At 35.3% G+C, this 22,901-nt stretch overlaps 2 protein-coding genes across 2 annotated transcripts in view; one reads left to right on the forward strand and one right to left on the reverse strand.

Moving 5' to 3' along the window:
• SHISAL2B (shisa like 2B) overlaps nt 1–6,152 on the forward strand; it is a 22,647-nt gene extending 16,495 nt beyond the window's left edge. Inside the window, exon 3 of the mRNA XM_033179689.1 lies at nt 5,240–6,152. Coding sequence (XP_033035580.1) covers nt 5,240–5,373 — 134 coding nt within the window. The 3' untranslated portion in view covers nt 5,374–6,152. The remainder of the gene's footprint in view (nt 1–5,239) is intronic.
• Nucleotides 5,504–22,901, reverse strand: part of SREK1IP1 (SREK1 interacting protein 1) — a 52,029-nt gene continuing 34,631 nt past the window's right edge. Inside the window, exons 4-5 of the mRNA XM_033179688.1 lie at nt 15,471–15,543; nt 5,504–11,958 (exon numbers count right to left, since the gene is read on the reverse strand). Coding sequence (XP_033035579.1) covers nt 11,769–11,958; nt 15,471–15,543 — 263 coding nt within the window. The 3' untranslated portion in view covers nt 5,504–11,768. The remainder of the gene's footprint in view (nt 11,959–15,470; nt 15,544–22,901) is intronic.

Consider the following 22,901-nt stretch of genomic DNA (forward strand, 5'->3'; position numbering starts at 1 on the left):
GGGTAGGTCCCACATTATGAGGAAAGCTCATTTTTAGCAGGTTGTGAAGTCTCATGTCCTATGAAGAGAAAATAGGGGGAGGAAGAGAGAAAACAAACAAAACCAGAACAATCCTGGAAAATCAATATAGGCCATATTACTTTGAAGTCCATACATCAGTAGGCAGGAATGAAGCAACTTATGTATGTAAATAGGTTGCTGTTATTTTCTTTTAAAGCTTAAGTTGTCTAGCTTCAGTTTGCAGGGCTTTAAAGAAAGCACAGCTTAGTTTTCAGTGATTTCAACATAGAAAAACTAGGGAAAAAAGGGAAAAGAAAGAACAAAAATTAAATTAAAAACATTATTTTGGAGACTTGTAGCCTGGAAAATTTTTAGAATTCAGTCCAAACTGTAGAAAAGAATAAAAATTGAAAAACATTAGGCAAGACTAGAATCTAATAACAAGTGTACTATAGCTCATTTAGAAACATAGTTTTTCTCTCTCCAGTCTCCCATTTTTATTAAAAACAAATCATAATAGGACTGATTTGTTTGCAAAAATAAGATTTAGTCTTATGCTTGGCCTGATTATTTGTATAAAGGGCAGCAAGGATAATTATTTTTCAAATAGGCTTTTACAATTTGGCTTTGATGAAACTCAAGGAATCTCAGATAAGACTTTTTTTTTTTCTTTTCTTTTCTTTTCTTTTTTTTAAGCTGAGCCCAGCCATGGGTTTGTATCCTCAAATACCTATGAGTTGTGTAGTTTCCTCTCCTCTTGAGGTCCCAAGATACCTTGGGCCTCCTGGGCCTGTTAGAATGTGACATTCTTTACTTACCACAGGTTAGGCACCCTATACAGGGACCATGAGGACATGGTATGAGGCCAGTTTTCCCCAAAGGGCTTTTTTTGGCTCTATGGGTTAAGCTTGATTCCTTAAAGGAAAGCATGCTATTCTATTCAAAGCCTTGGTAAAACAACCAGTTTCTCCAATTGTGTCGTGTTGCAAAAGAAAACATTCTTATTGCACTTACACAAATAACTATATTGCCATAAGTTAAGAAAACTCACAAATAGTTTCCAAATTCTGGAGAAATAAGGAAGAGAGAAATATGCTCCAAATTTTGTTTACAGGAGTATACTTTACTCAATTGTTAAAAGCTGTAGATAGCTTAAAATAAGTTTTTTTCACTCTGAAAAACAAAAGATCAGCAACATTTTAAGCTAAAAGTAAAAAAATTACTTCAGTCTTCTTTTAACTCAGTCCATGCGGTTAACTCTGGTCCTGTTTGATATTCATGAACATTTCAGTTCTCTGAGAGTCCTGAAAGTTTTTTCTTTTATTCTAATGTCACAATTTCCAGTTATTAAAAACCTGCATTCAAGAGCACCTATCAAAGTCCTACAGCTGATTATAAACCACCTTTTGAAGAGGATCAAAACAAGATAATTCTTAGAACAGCCATTATTAAAACCACATTTGACTAGCAATTTGTTACTTCTCTGGCATACAACAGTTTTACATAATTATAATTATTAATAACATACACTAAGTCATATTAGAATTATAGGAGTTTCCCATAATTTTGGCACACATACCAATAACATTTATACAAATATAGCCCAAAGAAAACCAAACACCGTTTCATATTTGACAATGCTTCCTGTATGATTTCTATACCAATAAGCCAAATATGTCTCTTTTGGACTTCTGGGGACTAAAGCCAAAAAATTAATGAGGACCCAAGTTAGAATTTGACTTTGGAAAGTGTGTCAAGTATAAAAAGTTTAAAACGCTTGATATCATGAAATAGGATCACAGGTCATTGCAAAATAAGTCATTCATTTAACCGAGGTGATAACATAAAGATTTCAAAAACAGGTGAAAACTTTTATTCTTTGAGAGAAAAGACTTAATTTCCCAAATAATAAGCCCTAATAAAGACAGCATGAGGCCAATTAAACCTATCTTTCAAAATCTTGAAAACAATCTATAAAATGCCCGATTTTTTAATCATCGTGACAAGATAAAATTTCCATAAACCTTGTTTATTATTTGTTAAACTTCAATATTTGCTTTGCGAAGTCAATAATTTTTTATTTCTTAAATTTTTCATGCCATCTTTTTCTACTATATTTATTTTAAATAGCTTTGCTTGCTGATTGGGCAAAGGTTATTTTCCAGGCAGGCTGGCAAATGCTGTGCCTACAACAAATTAGCTTTTAAAAATCAAATTATACTGACTGCATGTTTAGAAGTAGAATATTAAGTAACTTATTTTACTACCAAAAATAGTTCAGAAGAGAAGTAATTGAAATAAAGTCATTATTGTGCCACTCTAGGCCCCAGATTTTAAATTTCACTGCTTCTAATATTAGCCTAGAGATCAATACCATGCATGTTTCAGTCTTATGGGTAAGATATGGAAGCTGCAGTGAGACATCTTTCAAAACTTGTAAATAATATTGTCCTTTGAGTGTTGAACCATGAAATCGTCCCAAAGTGAGGGATGTCCTGATTGAGCCTAGAAAGTATTTTACTTATAGAAAAGTATCTTTAATATATATTTTTACTTGCAAAAAGCAGTTTACTTATAGAAAGCAATTAATATGCAAAGCCAGGAAGTATTGGCATACTTAAAGGCAAGGTTTAGATTCACCTAAAGAAAAAAAATTAAAAACTCATATCCAGAAGATATGCTGTATGGTGAAAAGAAGAGGATGTACAATAGCTACTTCTAATGGAAGGAGTCTTGCTAATGGACTTCCCCTTAGGGAGGTTTGTGGCAGATTTTCTAAAACCTGAAGAATTCTTCAAGCAAAAGAGGCTGGAGAATTAGAGACACTAGGCAACTGGAAGAGGCTTGGGGCAGAGAGGGAGACACCAGGGAAAGTTTGGGGAAAACAGGACTTGTGGGTATCTGAACCACCAAAGACAAGGGAGTGGGGTGAACTGAGCCAGAAGAGGAAAGCAGAACCAGATCATTAGCCTAACCAAGTTTATGTGTGATCCTAAAGCGCTTTAGCAGACAGGCTGATAATGTTATGAGTAAGTGCTATGTAAGTATTAACTATTATTATATTGCTGATAGTTTTACATTCTTCTCACTTGACATTGTATTCTAAGCACGTTCCATGTAATTAAACATTTCTTAGAAACCATTTTTATTTTTTTTAAGTTAAATGGCTGCATGGTATCTCAGGCATGATATTTAGCAATTCTATCATTGGAAATTTAAGCTACTTTCATTTCTTGGTATTTAAAATAACCAGTGAAGAAGATGTCTATAAGTTTTAGATCTCATCTTTGATGGTTTCCTTGGGAATTTCTTGTTAAAGTGAAATTACACAGTAGGAACATTTGACACTTTTAAGTATGCACCAATTTACACTCCCATCATGCTACACCGTTGACCAAGAAAAATTATTTTATCCTCACCTGAGTGATGAAAAATTGTTTCTCACCTTTCAAATTTACATTTCTTTCTGACTAGCAAGATTAAAACTTTTTCATGTTTATTAGCTATTTTATCTTTTCTGTCACTTTCTTCACTCACTAAAAGGTGTTAATGTCCTACATGCTGATATGTAAGATCTTTACATATTAGACATGCATCATTTGCTCTAAATATTTTTTGCTAGTTGGTTTTCAGTCTTGTCGTTTGCTACCCAGTTTTAAAGTTTTCTGTCTTATCCTTTAATTCATTAATACACTCAACTAATATTTATTGAACAACTATGTGCAAGGCATTTTTATAGACACATCATTAATGAACAAAATAGTCAAAAATTTCTTGGAATGTGATACTTAAATTTTAGTGAGGGAAGACAGACAATAACTGATAAGCATGATAAATAGGTAAACTATATTAGTTAATAAGTGCTTCGGGGGAAAAATGGAGGGCAGAAGGGGTTGGTGATGGGGATATGGAGACTGCAATTTTAAATAATGCTTTGAGTAGGTCTTATTGAGAAGATGACTTTTGAGGAAGGACTTGGAAAAAAGAGTTATTGTGCAGATTATCTGGAAGAAGAGCATAGTAGACAGAGTAAATAGTCAGTGCAAAAGTCCCAAGGGCTGGAACATGCCTGAAATGTTTAATCAAAGAGGTTGGAGTGAACCAAAGAATGAAGTAGAAAAAGATGAAGTCAGAGAGGTTAATGGTGTGTGTATGAAATCATGTAGGCTACCGTATAAGACTTGGGTGAATGGAGGGTTCTGGGCAGAGGGCATGATTCAACTTAGTTTTTAAAGAATAGCTCTTTGAATGTTGTGCTGAAAACAGAATAGTGGTAGCAGTGAAGACGGTGAGAAGTGGTCTGATTCTGGATGTATTTTAAAAGCATAGTCAACAAGGATTTCTGATGGATTGGATATAGGGTGAGAGAAAAGAGAGGCATCAAGGACCAGAGGTTTTTGGCCACTGGACTGTGGATTTAGCAACATGGAGGTAATTAGTAATGGTAAGGTAGCAGAGAGTAAAAAAGAATGGTGCCCTGGAAGCCAAGGAAAGAACTGGATCAACTGCTGCTAAGAAATCAAATAAGATGAGAATGAACTGGACTGTGCATTTAGCAACATGGAGGTCATTAGTAATGTCTGTGATTTCTTCCACTGTTCTTTACATATTTATGTTATTTTCTATTGGTGAAATGATACATTAGTTATTTCTACAATCATTCAACTTTCCTAACACTATTCATTGAATAATCCATTTCTTTGCTGTGTTTGTTTAGTCCTAACTTCCGATCAGCAAAGATCCATATTCCTTTACCTTTGCTCATTTTGGACTCATATTTATATGGAGTGAGTGAATGGGATTGTGGCACAACTGTGCCCTTTTAATAAACCACATCTAAATCAGTTATAATGGCAAAGCCTTAAGGTTGTGCAAGTTATTATGATTGGCTTTAATGTAGTTCATGCATAGGAGAGGGACAGTCACACTTTTGTTAAGTCACTCAGAAATTGTTACCTTCTTATTGAATGTGTATTTTCCTCATGGAAGCATGGAGGAAAAAGGTAAGCATGGAAATCAATTTTTTTGTTTCTGTTATTATTTCCCTTATTTGACTCTCAGAAAGAAATACTCAAAAACCACTTCAAAATAACTCAATTCTCACTCATACACATAACATTTTCAGGATATCATATTTTCAATATTGCTACAAAAATTATTTTTAAGTGCACATTTTTATAAGTGAAACTCGATGTCATAATTTCAAATACTTATTTCATTTTGTTTTGTGTATCTGCAGGCAAGTCAAATGAAAAAACCAAAGCCCTCAATTCAAATACAGCATCAAATGCAACGAATGAAACATACTATGAAGCTGATGATATAATTCAAGAAAAAACAATGGATGCAACACAAATCCACATTGCTTATTAACTAAAAATTCTGTGTTTTAAATGCTTACTGGAGAGATGGGGCAATAAAAATAAAGCATGCATTTGAAATAGTTTGTAATATTGCTTTTCAAAAATTCGTCACTCACAAAGCAAGACAAGACACAGCTGCATTTTTGATCATTCAGTTACTTTATTAAACACACATTAAGGTTTTATTGGTTTTCCTTTGTATAAATTTACTTTTATTTGCTAATTAAGATGTTTCTGTATCACATGAGATTATGCTAATTATTCAGGATAAATTAAATAATTTATCAATAACAAGATAAGCAATTCTATCTCAGTGAAGAAAAATGAGACGTTTATGTCACATTACCAGCATTTCTCAGCTTTTTGATAATAACAGGCAGTTATTTTTATGAGATGGTACTGGATAGGTAAATATCAGGGGGAACTGTCTTATAAACCAGAGGTGACTTGTTCTTAAGTCTCTTAGAAGTCAGCCTATGTCTTAGATTTTTCTGGGCACAAACAATATATTCAGTAACAAAAAAATCACAATGTATAATCTGTACAATAAATATTTTGTTTCAAGAGATAAGCATAACAAAAAATCCTTTGCTGATATATTTCCTAAATAATCTGTATAATGAAATATACAAAACAAATGAGTTCTCTGGTTCCACCTAATGCTATCACGTTAATACCACCTAGAAATCTAGAAATAAAACTAATTTCTGCAAATTATAATTTTTAAAGATTTTAATTCATAAGTGTGTTTTCTATTATAACACAGACCCGGTTTTGTAATAGAATTCATCAGAAAAAAAAAAAAGGGAATTATTTTAAGTGGCTCTACTGAGCACATCTACTATGTCCTGTGAAGTTTTTGTAGTCAGAAAACTAGCATTTCAGACGAGATCTGGCACATTTAGGGTGGCATGGCCATAGCCAAAAACTAGCATTTCAAAATGTGCTGAATACAGCTTCTCTGGTCTGATACATAGAAAAGAATGCCTTATTTTTCTTGGGCATGCAAAGCTCAGGGTTACAAACATTTTGTCATTAGCCTGTCAAAATTTCTACCAAGAACTATGGTTATCTTCTAGACCAGAACTGTCCAGAGAGGTTTCTGAGATGATGGAAATGTTCTTCCTATATCTGCACTAATAATGGTAGCCACCAGTCACATGTGGCTACTGAGCACTTAAAATGTGGCTAATGCAACAGAAAAAATAAAATTTTTCATTTATTTGATTCATTTAAATAACCCCATGTGGCTATATTGGCCCCATAGTTCCAGATCACTATTGCAACATCCTACTGCCAGAGTTGAACTTCACATTCAAAAAGACAATTTTGCTGATGTTTAAATATTAAAATTGCTTAAAGTATATGTTAAGTTTGAAAATTAAGACACTTCCATTATAAAAATGACATTTTACCTGGCCATAAAAGCAAAGAATTTTCACTTATTTTGTGAAAGTTCATAAAGCTTTTATGGGTGCTTCTTGATCTTTGATACAACTTTGATTTTAAAGTATCCCAGAAAATTTGCTATCTTGATATACAGTAATTTAATATTACCATATTGTCTCAGGTGAAAATCTAGGTTGAGAAAAATTTAGTTAAGGCACTGGTACCATTCTACTTTTGTTGCTCAAGGGCAAGAACTATAAATGGCACAAGAAGCAGGAAAGAGACAGAGCTAGCAAAATGCTCACTGCCCCAACTCCTCCCAACTTGTGCAAAAGGCATAGTGGGGCCAGGCATGACTGGACGCATCATGGGTTGTGCTCTAGGAGAGGTACCCCAATTCTCTGCCGCTCTACCTATTTTTAGAAGAGTTAGGAAGCGATATTGAGGTCAGAAGACTCCGGTCTTCACAACTGGGATTATTGTCACACTGGCATAAGAAACCTACTGTTCTTGGGCGCCCAATGTCCAGGAAGTTTTGGTCTCAGCACTAGGATCAGCTGGAGTCCTTGAAGCACTCCCTGCTGAGCTAGCTTAAAACTAGGTTACCTGAGGTAGAACCACAGGGCTCATCCAGTGTACCAACTGGTATGTCTCTCTGTAACTGAAGCAGTTGTGCTTCACAGGTTAAGCCAAATTTCAAAAGCAAGGGGCCTTATTAAATTACAGCACATTTTGTATACTGAAAAATATTCTAAATGATTTGGACCTAACAAATACTAAAATAGTGATAGAATTTAAGCCAATACAATTAAGAACAAAACACATCTCAAAGTATGTACATGTACATATAACTCTGGGGATGGGTCTAATAAGGAATACAGTAGCTTTATGTGTTTTTAGATGATTTAGGTTACTATGTAATTTTTGGAAATAATAATGAGACTGTAGAAAGAAATGTGAGTCTAATAATAGAGCCTAAAATAATCAAATTATATTTTACATGGCCTTCTAATGAAAGCAATTTCATTTTTAAAAAATGGTGTGATTAATCGGATTATGAAACTGATAAAACCAAACCCCAATAAAAGTCATTTCCTTCCTTAAAATCTTTTATTTTTTTCTTTTCTTTTTTTTTTTTTTGAGACAGAGTCTCACTCTGTCATCCAGGCTGAAGTACAGTGGTGTGATCTCAGCTTACTGCAACTTCTGCCTCCCGGGTTCGAGCAATTCTCCTGCCTCAGATTCCAGAGTAGCTGGGAGTACAGGCGCCTGTCACCAGGTCTGGCTAATTTTTGTATTTTTAGTAGAGACAGGGTTTCGCCAAGTTGGCCAGGCTAGTCTTGAACTCCTGACCTCAGTTGATCTGCCCACCTCGGCCTCCCAAAGTGCTGGGATTACAGGTGTGAAGCACTGCGCCTGGCCCCCCTTAAAACTCTTTAATGATGTCGCATTGCTTACAGATTACAGATCAAGCTCCCAAACATGGAATACACGACCCCTTCCTCTTGTTCCTAAGAACTTAAAATGGTAGTCTCAATTCTTACCACTTCCTGCCTCACCTATGATACACCAGCAACACCAGATTGCTTGTAATTCTTGACAAACACCTAACACAGCTTGTTCTACATCAGGTGTTTCTTCATAGCACCCAATCTGTCAATAACTGCCATAACCTTCATTCTTATCCTTAATCAAAGTACAATTCAGTCACTACTTTCTCTAGGTAGCCTCTTCTAATTTCTCTAGACTAGGTTAGGTACCACTCTGAGTTTCTATAAACTCATGTCAATTACTGCACTAATTATATAACAGTATATGCTCTAGTGTTTCTTCTACGAACTACACTGTGAAGTCCTTCAGGAAGGCAAATGTGTCTTACTTATCTCTGTATCCCCAGTACTTAGCACAGCGTTTGCCATGTTAGGTACTCAATAAATATTTGCTGAAGAAAGGATTCAATGCCATTTTAATCAACATTATTAACAACTCTTCAGCCTAGTTTACTCTGAAGGCAAACTAGGGTTATATACTTTTAGATAGAGTTGTAAATACAAACACATATAGTTGTTTTACTTCTCATTTATTGTTGTTTTGACCTCAGACAACCAAAGATGTAAATGGAGTTGTATATTAAGTATGAAGAAAGAGGGACACCTCTGAGAAATACCAGCCAACATATGATATGCAAAAAAAAAAAGGGGAAATTGTGTGGGGAGGTCCATCAATCCAAAAATAATGGCCATAAAGTGCCAGATAATCTAGTTCCAGATGCAAACCTAAATATAAATTCCATCTGCATCTGGTGAAAATGACATGCATTAGGTTATAAGAATATGAACCAAATATTATCTGCTTGAAGAAGCTGAACGTGTTTAACTGTTATATTAATAAATTCAACCTTTACTATTATAGAATGCTAGCTGTTTATAATAATTTTTAAAATGAATACTGCTTGAATTTTAAAATATTGATAATTATATATATTAAAACTAGAAGTGATTTCAGAGATAATCTGGTACAATATTTTATAGATGAAAGACATCAAGGCCCAGGGAAACTAAGTAACTTTGTTCAAGATCATACAGGTAGTTAGAATGAACAGACTGTTTTACTGCTAATTCAGTTTTCCTTCTGGTACATACTGCCTGGGAAGGAATTTCATTAATTTTCTTCTAAAATGTATTCATGAGATTTATATCCAATCTCAATAATATCATTTTAGATAAAGAAAATTACTTCAGTAAAAATAAATTTTTATTCAAATGAGATATTTCATAAACTATGCTAAAATTATAGGAAATTTACTTAGGAATCCCAAGATAATTTCTGGGGGGAATATTACTGATCATTAAAATATTTTAATTTGCATACTACATTAGTTAATGAGGACTGACTTTTACTCTTCTCAATCATTATTATGTCACCATTCAGAAACCTAAGGAGCCAATTTATAATCTCTACAATTAACAGTAATAAAACTTACAAATAACTCAATTAACTATTTCACTACAATTACTATCATTTTTAACTATCTTAATGGAATGAGGTCATTGCCTTTGCAGCATCTTCTAATCATTTTTTAATATTTCATTTTACTATTATTTTTTCAAGGCTAGTCAAGTCAAGCAGTGGGAGTGGAGAAACACCACCGAACTTGGGTCAGCCTCATTTTTAAAAAAGCTTTATATTAAAAACCGATTTTTAAAATCTTGATAATTGAAGAACTGTATTTTCAAAAAATTAGCAGCAAAGGCAAAACAAAACCCTAAAAACCTACTGGCTCTGTATTTTTCTCCCAGTTACTGACTGACCTATTTAAACAAAAGCATTTCCTTTTGAGAGGCCCAAAAGACTAAATTAGGTTATGGAAAGGCTGAAAGAGTGAGAGCTGTCATGGCTGCAATGCTAGTATAGAAGAGGGCTGTGGATACAGCTTCCCTAGAATTTAAGCATGGGTAAGCATATGTTAAGAGGAGTTATAAGGCTCCCTGAGTCTTACTGAGGGTACCCACATTGGGTGCCGGGTGAAAGAAGAATCAATAAACCTCTCTAGCCTGTGAGGTTAAGTATACTTAGCTGATTTCATTATCACGAATTCACCTGCAGCCATATCTGTAGGTAATCAATTTGAAAATTTCTACGTGCACCATAGTGAGGTATTTGCAATCTTTGGTGCTGTGCCATGATATTGGTTGACGTTTGATGCTTCTATAACATAAGCATTTACTTTATAGGGCATAAGGGATACCTAAGTATTGAGCAAAGTAACACTGATCAATGTGAAAATAGAAATTTAAAAAACATATCTACTAATATGTATTTGAAAACGCTTACCCATATAAAATTTCCATTATTATATAAAGGCTTTCATGATGCAACTCCCTGGCTCTTAAATTTTAAAAAGTACAGAATAAAATTCTTAATTCTTTTTTTGACACTGCTCTTGAGGTTGCCACTATAAAGGAAAAAAGAGAAACACCCCAAACTGCTCATTTATGAAAACATAAGTTCAGTATGAAATTTGCTTTAAAACTACAAATTATGTCTGACAAATAAATATATATGCTCACATTTATAAAATTTTCCACATTACTCATAGAAACAAGCTTCACAAAATTTACATACTGAATACAATAAAAATCAGTTCTAATAAAGATTTAGCTATCTTCCTAAATAAAAATTTCTGTGTTTGAGGTATCACTGTAAGACATGCCAATATGGCACATTTGTAAAACAACCCAGGAGTCTATCCTAAAAATCCTGACCAACTCAGCATCATCTCTGCAGACTTACTAACAGGCTGAACTAATCTCTTTATACAAGAAAGATATTTTAATTATTACAAAAACAAAGGAGGCAGGTACTAGAAATTCTGCATTTCGTAGAACAGTGAAACTTTGTTAGAGATATTTTCACGATCATCTTCCTGCAGACACCATTCATTTAAAAAGTCCTAGTCAAGACCATTAAGCAGCTGCACCTTCTATGACATTGAAAAAAATCCCTAGAGATTTAAAAAAAAACGAAGAATTTCACTATCTTTAAAAGATAATATATTTTAGTATATAAAGCTATTAAATTTCTGTGTGTCAAGAGCAAAACATTACCCCTTACCTAACTTCATGATTGGAAGGTGGACACCTGAATCAGCAATACTCATTAGCTGCTAGGTAGATGACCCGTGTTGACTGCAGTAAAGCCATTTTACAATCAACTTGTGAAGTAATAACACTAGCCAAACACACAGAGACACAAATACCAAAAACGATGTGTTTAGTATACACAAATAGCTATACTTGGGGCATGGCTATCAAGTAACAAGACTGATTTATTACTTTGCAGTCATAGCACATTAAAAATATATTGCCAGAGGGATAATGGTCCCACATACGAAAAATGTCTATAGGGAAAAGGCTGTGATTTATTGCAAAGCACAATATATAGCAAATTCCAAGGAAGGGCAAACACGTTTTAAAAACAAATATTTAAATTTAATGGCTTAAGCCAAAGTCTCAGTTACTTTCTGGAGAATTCAGAACTATTAGGGGTAGAAGACTGCTTTTCCTTTTTTCTCTTCTTTTTTTCCTTTTTGTGATGTTTCCCTTTTTTTGATTTGCTCTTTTTTTCTTTTTTCTTTTCTTTCTTCTGATATTTTTGTTTCTTTTGTTTTGGAGTGTCCTCTTCAGTGGAACTGGATGAGTAAGACCTATGGGTAATAAAACACACTGACTGAGAATTGCATTTATGACTGATAGATGAATTTAAGTGGGATTTGAACTGCCTTAAATTCTTCTTGAAGTAAGGTAGTGAGTATAAACATAAACTTAAAATATGCTTCATATATTTGCATTCCCTTAAAATGCTGAATTTAGAATTTGTGCTGCTTGGTCACAGAAACTAACACAACTAGTATCTCTATTCCACTCAATTTTAGTAATGAGTTTTAAATTCAGTAAGGATGAAATTATTTTTCTGTGACTTTTGGTTTTTCATGCAGTTACACCATTCAAAATCCTAAAATGCAAACAAAGGGGCATTCACCAAGCCTTATTATATTCACTTGTATATATAATAACTTAGCATATTTTCTTAAAACTGCCTCAGAAGTTGCAATTCTCTATTTTAAAGGGCTATAATTGTGCGTTCATAGGAATGAATTAAACCTGAAAGTTAGCAAAATAAAATTCTGCTGATTTTTCAAGTACTGGGTCTGTCTAGATGGAGAGTGATACACATGAATACTTGCATTACAAAATAATTTTCATTAGTTACAAAAGGACGCTTTTATGCTAGATATAAATGAAAAAGGATGGGTTATCATTATGCGTTTGAAAAATATTACTTTAATACTAAATTGGAAAAATTGGTTGGATTCCTTCCTCTAATACTAAAAAAAAAAAGAAAAGAAAAAGAACAGAAAAACACTATCTTTCAAGATCTTACGTAAAGAGATGTGCAACATTCTACCTATACTCAAACTCAAAATATGAGTGACAAGACAGAAACTGAGTGAATTTAAAATGTAAAAAAAGGTACCTGAAGAGTTAGTTTAGTGATCTAAATATTAGGAGTTAAAACTCAAACTAAGAAAACCTGAGACGGACACAAAGGAGGTGCCAATGTAAATTCAGGAGACTACAGGGGTCCAAGGCTATCTTGTGTCTGTATAGTGTGTGAATTCCTTGACTGCCTTCCTCCTTTAGTGACTCCGAGTTTTCCCTTATTTTTGTAATGTTGTGTTCCTTTTTCCTCCTTGTTTGTCTACTTACTCAGACTTCCGACCATCTGTTAAAGCTTATTTTCTCACGTATTCTCCTGCTCCCTTGCCTCTTCAGTTCTGTTATTCTCGAATCTTGTCTACTTTGCTGTTTTAAAGACCCTGCTTGACTTGACCTCTGGATTCTGACTAAAGCTTCTTCCCTGCCTGCACTTTTTTCTTTAGCTTTTTGGTCCCAAAGTTTTTTTTTTTTTTTTTGAGACAGAGTTTCACTCTTGTTGCACAGGCTGGAGTGTAATAGCGTGATCTCAGCTCACTGTAGCCTCCACGCCCCCAAGTTCAAGTGACCCTCCTGCCTCAGCCTCCCAAGTAGCTGGGATTACAGGCACCAACACCACCATGCCCAACTATTTTTTTTTTTTTTTTGTATTTTTAGTAGAGATGGGGTTTCACTGTGTTGGCCAGGCTGGTCTCAAACTCCAGACCTCAGGTGATTGACCCGCCTTGGCCTCCCAAAGTGCTGGGATTACAGGAGTGAGCCACCGTGCCTAGCCTGAAGTCTCAATTTTAAGACAAAATTTTAGGCTGTGGCATAGCAACACGTTCAGGTGGCACTATCTCTGCTAAGTGTGCACAGAAAAGTTAATTTAATTTCAGGTTTGTGATGCTCAAGGTAAACAGGCCCAAATAAATAATCCGTTACTATAAAAGAAATATTTGGGAGGCCGAGGCAGGTGGATCACAAGGTCAGGAGATTGAGACCATCCTGGCTAACACAGTGAAACTTCATCTCTACTAAAAATACAAAAAAATTAGCCGGGCATGGTGGCGGGTGCCGGGTAGTCCCAGCTATTCGGGAGGCTGAGGCAGAAGAATGGCATGAACCCGGGAGGTGGAGCTTGCAGTGAGCTGAGATCGCGCCACTGGACTCCAGCCTGGGCAACAAAGCAAGACTCCGTTTCAAAAAAAAGAAAAAGAAAAGAAATATACAGATGTACCTCAACTTACGGTGGGGTTACGCCCTGATAAATCTATCTGAAGCTGAAAATACACAAAATACACCTACCCTACTGAACATTATAGCTTAACCTGGCCGCCCTTAAATATTCTCAGAACACTGACATTAGCCTCTAGTTGGGCAAAATCATCTAACTCAAAGCCTATTTTTATAAAAAAGCGTTGAATATCTCATGTAATTTATTGAATACTGTCCTGAAAGTGAAAAATAGAATGGCTCTATGGGTACTTAAGTATATTTCTACTGCACCATCATAAAGTTGAAAGATCATACCGAACCACAAAAATTGGGAACTATCTGTATTAGAATTTGGAAGACTATTAGATAATCTCATTTCCTATAAGCAATCCATCTTGCTGTGCTGGAACACATGAGTTAATAATACATGAACAGAAAACCCTGAGCTCTACATACCTGTCTGTTTCTATATTAAAGATTATTAGTTAACTCCTAATACTTGAAAGTGAGCTACTTTTCCAATTTATAAGATACCTGAAATATTAAAATACATGTATTAAATGCTCTATAAAAACAACGAAGTGGCAGCCCCTGGTTTCTAGAACCTATTCTGTATGAGAACTGGGTCTAAACTGGAATTATGGTTCAGTGCTTTTAAAACATGCCTGTATGTGCAAATTTATGCTAGTATGAATGAAACTGCACTCATTAACAAGAGAAATGGCCACTTACTACTTTCAATAGTTTCTTTAACCAGTTAGTTTTTAAAAGAGTTAATAGTAAAAATGCACAGGTGGCTGAAGACTGGAAGGAAGTTATGATGCTAACAATTCCTTCAGGTCTTTCACAACCCTCATCAGCCATCATTCATATACATATATATATATATGAACTTGTCATGCTAAATATATATAAATATAAATACAAATGTGTGTGAATGTAGGTGCATATATATAATTATATATACATATATTTTTTTTTTTTGTAGGGGGGTGCAGGTGGCAGACAGGGTCTTGCTGTGTTGCCCAGGCTGGAATATAGCGGTGTGATCACATCTCCTGGGCTCAAGCAATCCTTCCACCTCAGCCTTCCATGTAGCTGGGAACACAGGTACATGCCACCACACTTGGATATTTTTTTTTTCCTTTTGCAGAGATGAGGTCTCACTATGTTGCCCAAGCCTGTCTCAAACTCCTGGGCTCAAACCATTCTCCTGCCTTGACCTCTCAAAGTGCTGGGATTAAAGGCATGAGCCATCGCACCTGGACAGCATGACAAGTTCTATTAAATTCTATTAATAAGTTAATTTATTAGCCATGGTAATATTACAAGAATACAAATATTTTTGTCAACTTCATGTACATGAAGACAAAATGTAAAGAGTTTAAACTTAAGCTCAATGAAAAGCTTAGTTGTTGAAGAAAAAATATTAAATTAACCGTATTATACGTAAAAAATAAAGTTTCATAATCCATCCTAGACTCATAGGCCTGCTTTGTTTTTTAAAATGCTGTTAAAAAAATACCTTTTCCTTTTTTTTTTCAATTTGACTTTTTCTTTGCTTTTTTCTTTTTTCTTTTCCTCTTCTTCATTTATTCCTGGGAGGTGAGAAGAAAAAAATCCAGTCATCATGAGTCTATATATTAATATGGCATATATATATGTTAAAATTTTAGCTGTTGGTGAATTTCACTGGTTAGGATATTGTACTTCTTTTGTAATAATTTTCCTCTTTCTTAATTATCTTTATCCATTAAAAAACTCATAAAAGTATTAAATGCTTTTTATAAACATTTCAAATACTAAGTCCATCAAGTAAAAAAATGCAAGTATCCCACCTCTAATTCCCATAGGACGTCAATGCCAGTGGTTTGATGGGTACTGTTTGAGCCTTAAAAAGCAGAACAGTACAACAGTGCACAGTTTTAAAATTTTTTTCTGCAACAAAATTAGGATCATGCAATATGTATTATTCTCTAACTTGTTTTTTAAATACACTATTTGGTGTGTATTCTTCTAGGCATTCTTTTTACAAAACCAAACACACACACATTTACTCATACACACACATTTACTCATACACACACATTTACTCATACACACATAGTTGCATGTAAGTTCCAAGTATTTTTTTGCCTTTGAAAAACGTACTGTCACATATATTTTGCAGCTTATTTTTTTCACTTAACATAGCAGATATTTACCTTTGTCATTAAACATATATCAATATCATTATTAAGCACAGAATAGTGCTCCCATGAGCCACAATTTATCAATTTCTACTTTCATTGTTAGAAACAATAAGCAATGGAAATCTTTTACATATAAGAAGTATTTCTGGGTGACAGAACTTGTTTACGTTTATTTAAAGAAAGAGCAGGCTGGGCGCAGTGGCTCATGCCTGTAATCCCAGCACTTTAGGAGGCGAGGTGGGCGGATCACGAGGTCAGAAGTTCGAGACTAGGCTGGACAACATGATGAAACCCCACTTCTACTAAAAATACAAAAAATTAGCCAGGTGTGGTGGCAGGAGCCTGTAATCCCAGCTACTCAGGAGGCTAAGGCAGGAGAATTGCTTGAACCCGGGAGGCAGAGGTTGCAGTCAGCCAAGACCAAGCCACTGCACTCCAACTTGGGCAACAGAGTGAGACTTAGCCTCAAAAAAACAAAACAAAACAAAACAAAACAAAAACAAAACAAAAAAACAGCAATACATTCAATTTTACTTTAATAAAAGAATATTAAAGTAAAATTCAAGAAATAGCTTTTCTACAAGAAAGATTATTTCCCAAAAGAGCTGTCTAAAGAAAAAAGACTATAAAAAACTGAGAGTTTGGAGCTATTCTTCTTCTTTTTTTTTTTTTTGAGATAGAATCTGGCTCTGTCACCCAGGCTGGAGTGCAGTGGCATGACCTCAGCTCACTGCAAGTTCCAACTCCCGGATTCATGCCATTCTCCTGCCTCAGCCTCCTGAGTAGCTGGGACTATAGGCAACCACCACCAGGCCCAGCTAATTTTATGTATTTTTAGTAGAGACAGGGTTTTCACCATATTAGCCAGGATGGTCTTGATCTCTTGACCTCATGATCTGCCCGCCTTGGCCTCCCAAAGTGCTGGGATTACAGGCTTGAGCTACCATGCCTGGCTGTAAACATTCAAAAATATCTGTGTATATATATGTATATATTCCAAATCTATATATTTTCTAATTATAAAAGCAATGTACGTTCAAGGTAGAGACTTTATAGGTTTCAGAAAAAATGTATAAATAAGAGAATTAAAGTTTTGCTGTTAGGATCTCCTTTTAGTAGCCAGGAAGCCTTGGGGTTATTTGGCAAGGTAGAGAATAGAGATCAGTTTGTCTCATAAAATCCTAGGAGATTTTTATTGACCACACTTTATTCAACAAATATTTACTAAATGCTTATGTGTCAGGTACTGTGCTATGTACTGGGTCTTTGCTGTGCATGGTCCTTGCCCACAGGGAACTCATAGTTAAGTGGTGAGAAAGAAAATGAACAGGCAAAGATAGCATTCTAAGTGAAGAGCAAGGATAGTGCATGTCAGGAAGAGGAAATCGGTTCTAGAAACTAACAAGAGGTTGTTGCAGATAGAAGGGGAGGGGCAACTATGAATAAGAATGAACACGAATGAGAACAGATGAACAATAAATCATAAATACATGTAGAGTACTTTGAAATGAGAGGCCAGAGAGGTAAGCAGGAACTTGCTTATTCAAGACCATGAAGGCAGCAGTAAGGATTTTACATTCTAAGTGAGATGGACTGTGTGATCGGCAGTCTTACATGGTAAATGAATTGGAAAGGGCTAGAAAAGGCAGGGTAATAATAAAGTAACTGGAGTAATGCAGGCCAGAGATAGTGGTGTCCTGAATAAAGGCAGTGGAGGTGGTGGTATGTGTGTGGGAAGGACAATGGAACGAAAGGAATCAAGGATGACCACCAGGATTTTAGCAGTGCAACTGATTAAAATGTGGATTGGTGGGAAGTGGGTAGGAGACTGAAGGACAATTGTGGGTGGGGAGTGAAGACTTCAATTGTAGACATTTGAGATCTAAAAGACCTGTTTGACATCCAAGTAGGTAACTGAAGTAGGCAGTTTGGTATGTGATTCTGAAGTTTAGAGATTAGTCTGGACACACACACTGATCAGCTTACAGATGGTATTTAAAACTATGGGGAATAAATAAAATCATTTAGTTAGAGAATGATGAGAAAAAAATACAGGGAGTAAAACCCAGGAAGATCATCTGCATCTTGAGGAACTCTAACATTTATGGGCTGAGAAGAGCAGGAAGAAGAGCTATCAAAAAGACTGACAAAGAAGGGCCACAGGGTTGGAAGAATATCAGAACCAAGAAGTAGGAACCTTAAAGAAGAGAGGGGCCACCTATCAGATAGTACCTAAAGGCCAAGTAGAATGTGGATAGAAATGTGTCAAATAGATTTGGCAAAAAGTAAAGTCCTTGACAAGTGGACTGAAAAACAAATGGAAATAAAAAGGTGGAGAAAGTAAGAATAAATAACTTCTTTGAGAAGTTTAGCTAGAAAGCAGCAGAGAAATGGGATGTTAGCTAGAGGGATGCAAAGGATCTAGGGAAGAACGATGGGAAAAACAAGAAAAAAATTGATGCTGATTGAAATGATGATGTAGAGAGGGGATAACTGAAGAAATAAAATTCTTGAAGAAAAAGATTCATAGCAATTATGGTAGGACACGCCTTTGAAAGGAGGGACAGTCTTTCCATTTTAACTGAAGGAAAGAAAAGAAAAATGGATATATATGCAAATTTGTGGATTAAGTAATTGGAAGCTAAGATGCTCTCATTTGGAGTCTTCTATTTTGTCAATGAAAGAGGGAGTCATTAGCCAAAGGAGGAAGGGAGAAGTGGGAAGTTTGAAGAGTGGGGGAAAGGTACAAAATAAGTATGGAGAGTGAACTTGCAAAAATAAATGCAAGCTGAGATTAGGGATCATGAATTTATAAAAACACGAGTCTGCCTCTTTACCTTTGCACTGCTGTAAGGGGATCAGCATGGAGAAGGCAAAGAGAGGATCATCCATATTTGGGGTCTTGCTACATAAGGGTAAAAGATAAAGAAAGGAGTAAGGCAGTTACTGATATTTGCAAAAGAATAATTATGATAATGTATGATGGAATCTAAGCTAGATAAGGGGGAGACTAACTGAATGAAAGTGGTGGGTCAATAGCCTGAGGGTCTTTTCATTAACTAAACTGGAAAGATAAGAACTTGGCGTAAAAAGCTTAGAGTGTATGACATTAGTTTTGGAGGATGAGAACAAGGTCCAGGGTGCAATCATGGAAATGTGTGGCTGAGGTGAAGAGACAGAAAAGATCATTTTCAATGATAAGGTCCAGAAGATGAGCTAGGGTGTTGGCAAGTCATTCACAGGTCATCTGAGAAAGTCTCTAAGAACAATGAGAGGACTCGAGATGAAAAATAAGACAATTGAGAGTTTGAGGGTGGAGAATCGTGTGAGACCCAGAGTTTGAAACCAGCCTGGTCAACATAGTGACACCATGTCTTTATAAAAGAAAAAAAAATTAGCAGGCATGGTGGCATATGCCTGTATTCTCAGCTACACTGGAGGCTGAGGCGGAGGATTGCTTGGGCCCAGGAGTTTGAGGCTGCAGTGATTCATGAAGCCACGATGGTGTTACTACACTCCAGCCTAGACAACAGAGTGGGACTTTGTCTCAAAAAAAAAAAAAAAAGAAAGTAGTCTTCAAATAATCATGAGGAATGGCCTGAAGTAGATATATGAAGACAATAAAAATGGGAAGAAGCAGGAAAGCCAAATGACAGGAGCCTCAAAAGGGCATTTTGCTAAGATAATATGTTTATGATGTCTTGAACATATAAAAAATGTGAGTTATTAAAGACAATCAGTGGGAAGTATGTAGTTTACAGAACTAAAAATGTAATTAAGGAAAAAAAAAATGGCCAGAGCAAAGATAATATGTATTAAGGAGGAAAGCAGTCTTGAAATTCCAAGAACTATTTTTAGTGTCTTCCAGCTCTCAGTTATCTCTTCCTTTCTGGAGGTGGCACTGGCCACCTCTTTCCTGAGTGCTATCAGCTAAGGTGTCAATGGTTGGCATACTAAGTTGGAAAAAATGATTAAAGGCAAAGTGAAGAAAAACAGGATGGGGGAAATAAGGCATTTAAAAAAAAAATCACATCCAATGACAATGTACATCTGGAGACTTAGAAATTGTACAAATAAGTACTATAGGTTACTTATCTCTATTTCTAGTATCCAGGATTTTGTCAGTTATGCCAACAGCTTTTTAGAAAACTGGTCAATGCCATTTGTCCTGAAAAACTTCTCTCCATTATGACAGAAGTACTAAAACAATGCAAGTGATGAAATGCTGGGAGAGATTCTATACTATTTAAGCAGAATGAATAGTATGATTTTTGAAGCTCACCTATTTCAATTACATGAAACACTTGGAAATGACAAAACACTCTATCAGCTCAGGTTCCTATTTGCAAATGACATGACAATTTACACTGATATTCCCAAGGAGTCTCAAAAAATCTAGAATTCGTGAGTTCAGCAAGAAGAAATAATAAACATACAAAAATCAATTCATTTTTATTAGCAACGAACATGCAGAGAACAAAATTAAAGACACAGTATCATTTATAATTTTCCAAAAAAAGCATATAAAAAGTGTATAGGACTTATATGCTGAAAACTACACAGTGCTGATTAAAGAAACCCAAGAAGTTCTAAATAAACGAAGAGACACATCATGTTCATGGATCAGAAGACTCAACAAAGTAATGACGTCCATTCTCTCCAAACTGATATACACATTTAATGCAATTCCTATTCAAAATCCTAGCAAAGCTTTCTGTAAATATAGACATGAGTTTAAAATTTTTATGGACATGAAAAGGAAGTAAAATAGCTTGAACAATTTTGATGAAGAATGAAGTGGGAAGAATTAGTATTCCCATTCAAGACTAATTTTTAGCTATATTAATAAAGCTTATGTGGTATTAGCAGAGGCAAAGACACACTGATCAACAAAACAGCACAGAGAATCCAGAAACAAGCACACACAAATAGAATCAACTGATTTTTTTTTGGGGGGGGGGGGCGGAAAGCAAAGCAATTTAATGCAGGAAAGACAGCCTTTTTAAGAAATAGTGTTGGAACAACTGTAGGCAAAATAAATCAAGCCTCACTGCTTACATAAAAATCAACTCAAAATTTATCATGGACTTAAATGTAAAATTAAAACCACAAAACTTTTAGCAAAAAATATATGAGCATTTTTCAGATCTATGCATAGGCAAAGAGTTCTTATATTTGACACCAAAAGTATAGTCTATAAAAGGAAAAATTGATAAACTGGACTTCATCAAAATTAAAAACTACTGGTTTGTGAAAGACCTGGTCAGAGGATAAAAAAGACAAATGCCATACTGGGAGTAAACGCTTTCAAAACTGGTATCTGAGAAAGGACTAGTGTCTAGAATGGTATAAAAAATATCAACATGTAGTTGGAATTGTAAACTAGTTCAACCATTATGGAAAACAGTAACGCGATTCCTCAAGGATCTAGAACTAGATGTACCATACGACCCAGCCATCCCACTACTGGGTATATACCCAAAGGATTATAAATTACTCTACTACAAAGACACATGTACACGTATGTTTATTGCGGCACTATTCACAATAGCAAAGACTTGGAATCAACACAAATGTCCATCTGTGACAGACTGGATTAAGAAAATGTGGCATATATACACCATGGAATACTATGCAGCCATCAAAAAGGATGAGTTTGCGTCCTTTGTAGGGACATGGATGCAGCTGGAAACCATCATTCTTAGCAAACTATCACAAGAACAGAAAACCAAACACCGCATGTTCTCACTCATAGGTGGGAACTGAACAATGAGATCACTTGGACTGGGGAAGGGGAACATCACACACTGGGGCCTATCATGGGGAGGGGGGAGGAGGGAGGGATTGCATTGGGGAGTTATACCTGATATAAATGATGAATGATGGGTGCTGACGAGTTGATGGGTGCAGCACACCAACATGGCATAAGTATACATATGTAACAAACCTGCACGTTATGCACATGTACCCTAGAACTTAAAGTATAAAAAAAAAAAAAAAAAGAATATCAACATGTATAAAGAACATACAAAATATACACATGTACCCACATATATATACACACACACAGATATATATGTTCAGAACTCAACATTCAACAGTAATGAAAAGATGCATAACATCATTAGCCATTAGAAAAATGTAAATACAACCACAATGGGCTATAACTACACATGTGTTAGAATGCTAAGCACAAAAACGCTAGTGACAAAATCAAATGCTGGTCACTCATACGTTTCTCGTAGGGACGTAAAATGGTACAGCCACTGTAGAGTTTGACAGTTTATTAGGAAACGAAACATACAACTACCATAACAACCCGGCAATTTTACTCTGGGGCATATGTCTCATAGAAATAAAGAGTTATATTCACCCAAATCCTGTTTATAGCAGTTTTATTAATAATAACCCCAAACTGACAATCCAGTGGATAAATACTTAAACTGTAGTATATCCATAACATACACTACTATTCAGAAATAAAAAATAACGAACTATCGATATATGCAACAACCTAAGTCAGTCTGTAGAGAATTATAATTAGTGAAAAAAGCCCATCAGAAAGGATTACATACTGTAAGATTCTATTTACAAAACATTATTGAAATGACTATTATAAAAACAGAGAGCAAAGTTTTGGTTTACAGGGTTAGGAAGGTGGTGAGGGCAAGAGAGAAATGGATATAGGTATCAAAAGACAGTATGAATGGTCGTGGTGGTGATGGAAATGTTCTGTGTAGACTGTATTAAAGACATTATCCTGC

This window comes from Trachypithecus francoisi, unplaced genomic scaffold (assembly GCF_009764315.1).
Source record: "Trachypithecus francoisi isolate TF-2019V2 unplaced genomic scaffold, Tfra_2.0 Lachesis_group2, whole genome shotgun sequence".
NCBI classification, from domain to species: domain Eukaryota; kingdom Metazoa; phylum Chordata; class Mammalia; order Primates; family Cercopithecidae; genus Trachypithecus; species Trachypithecus francoisi.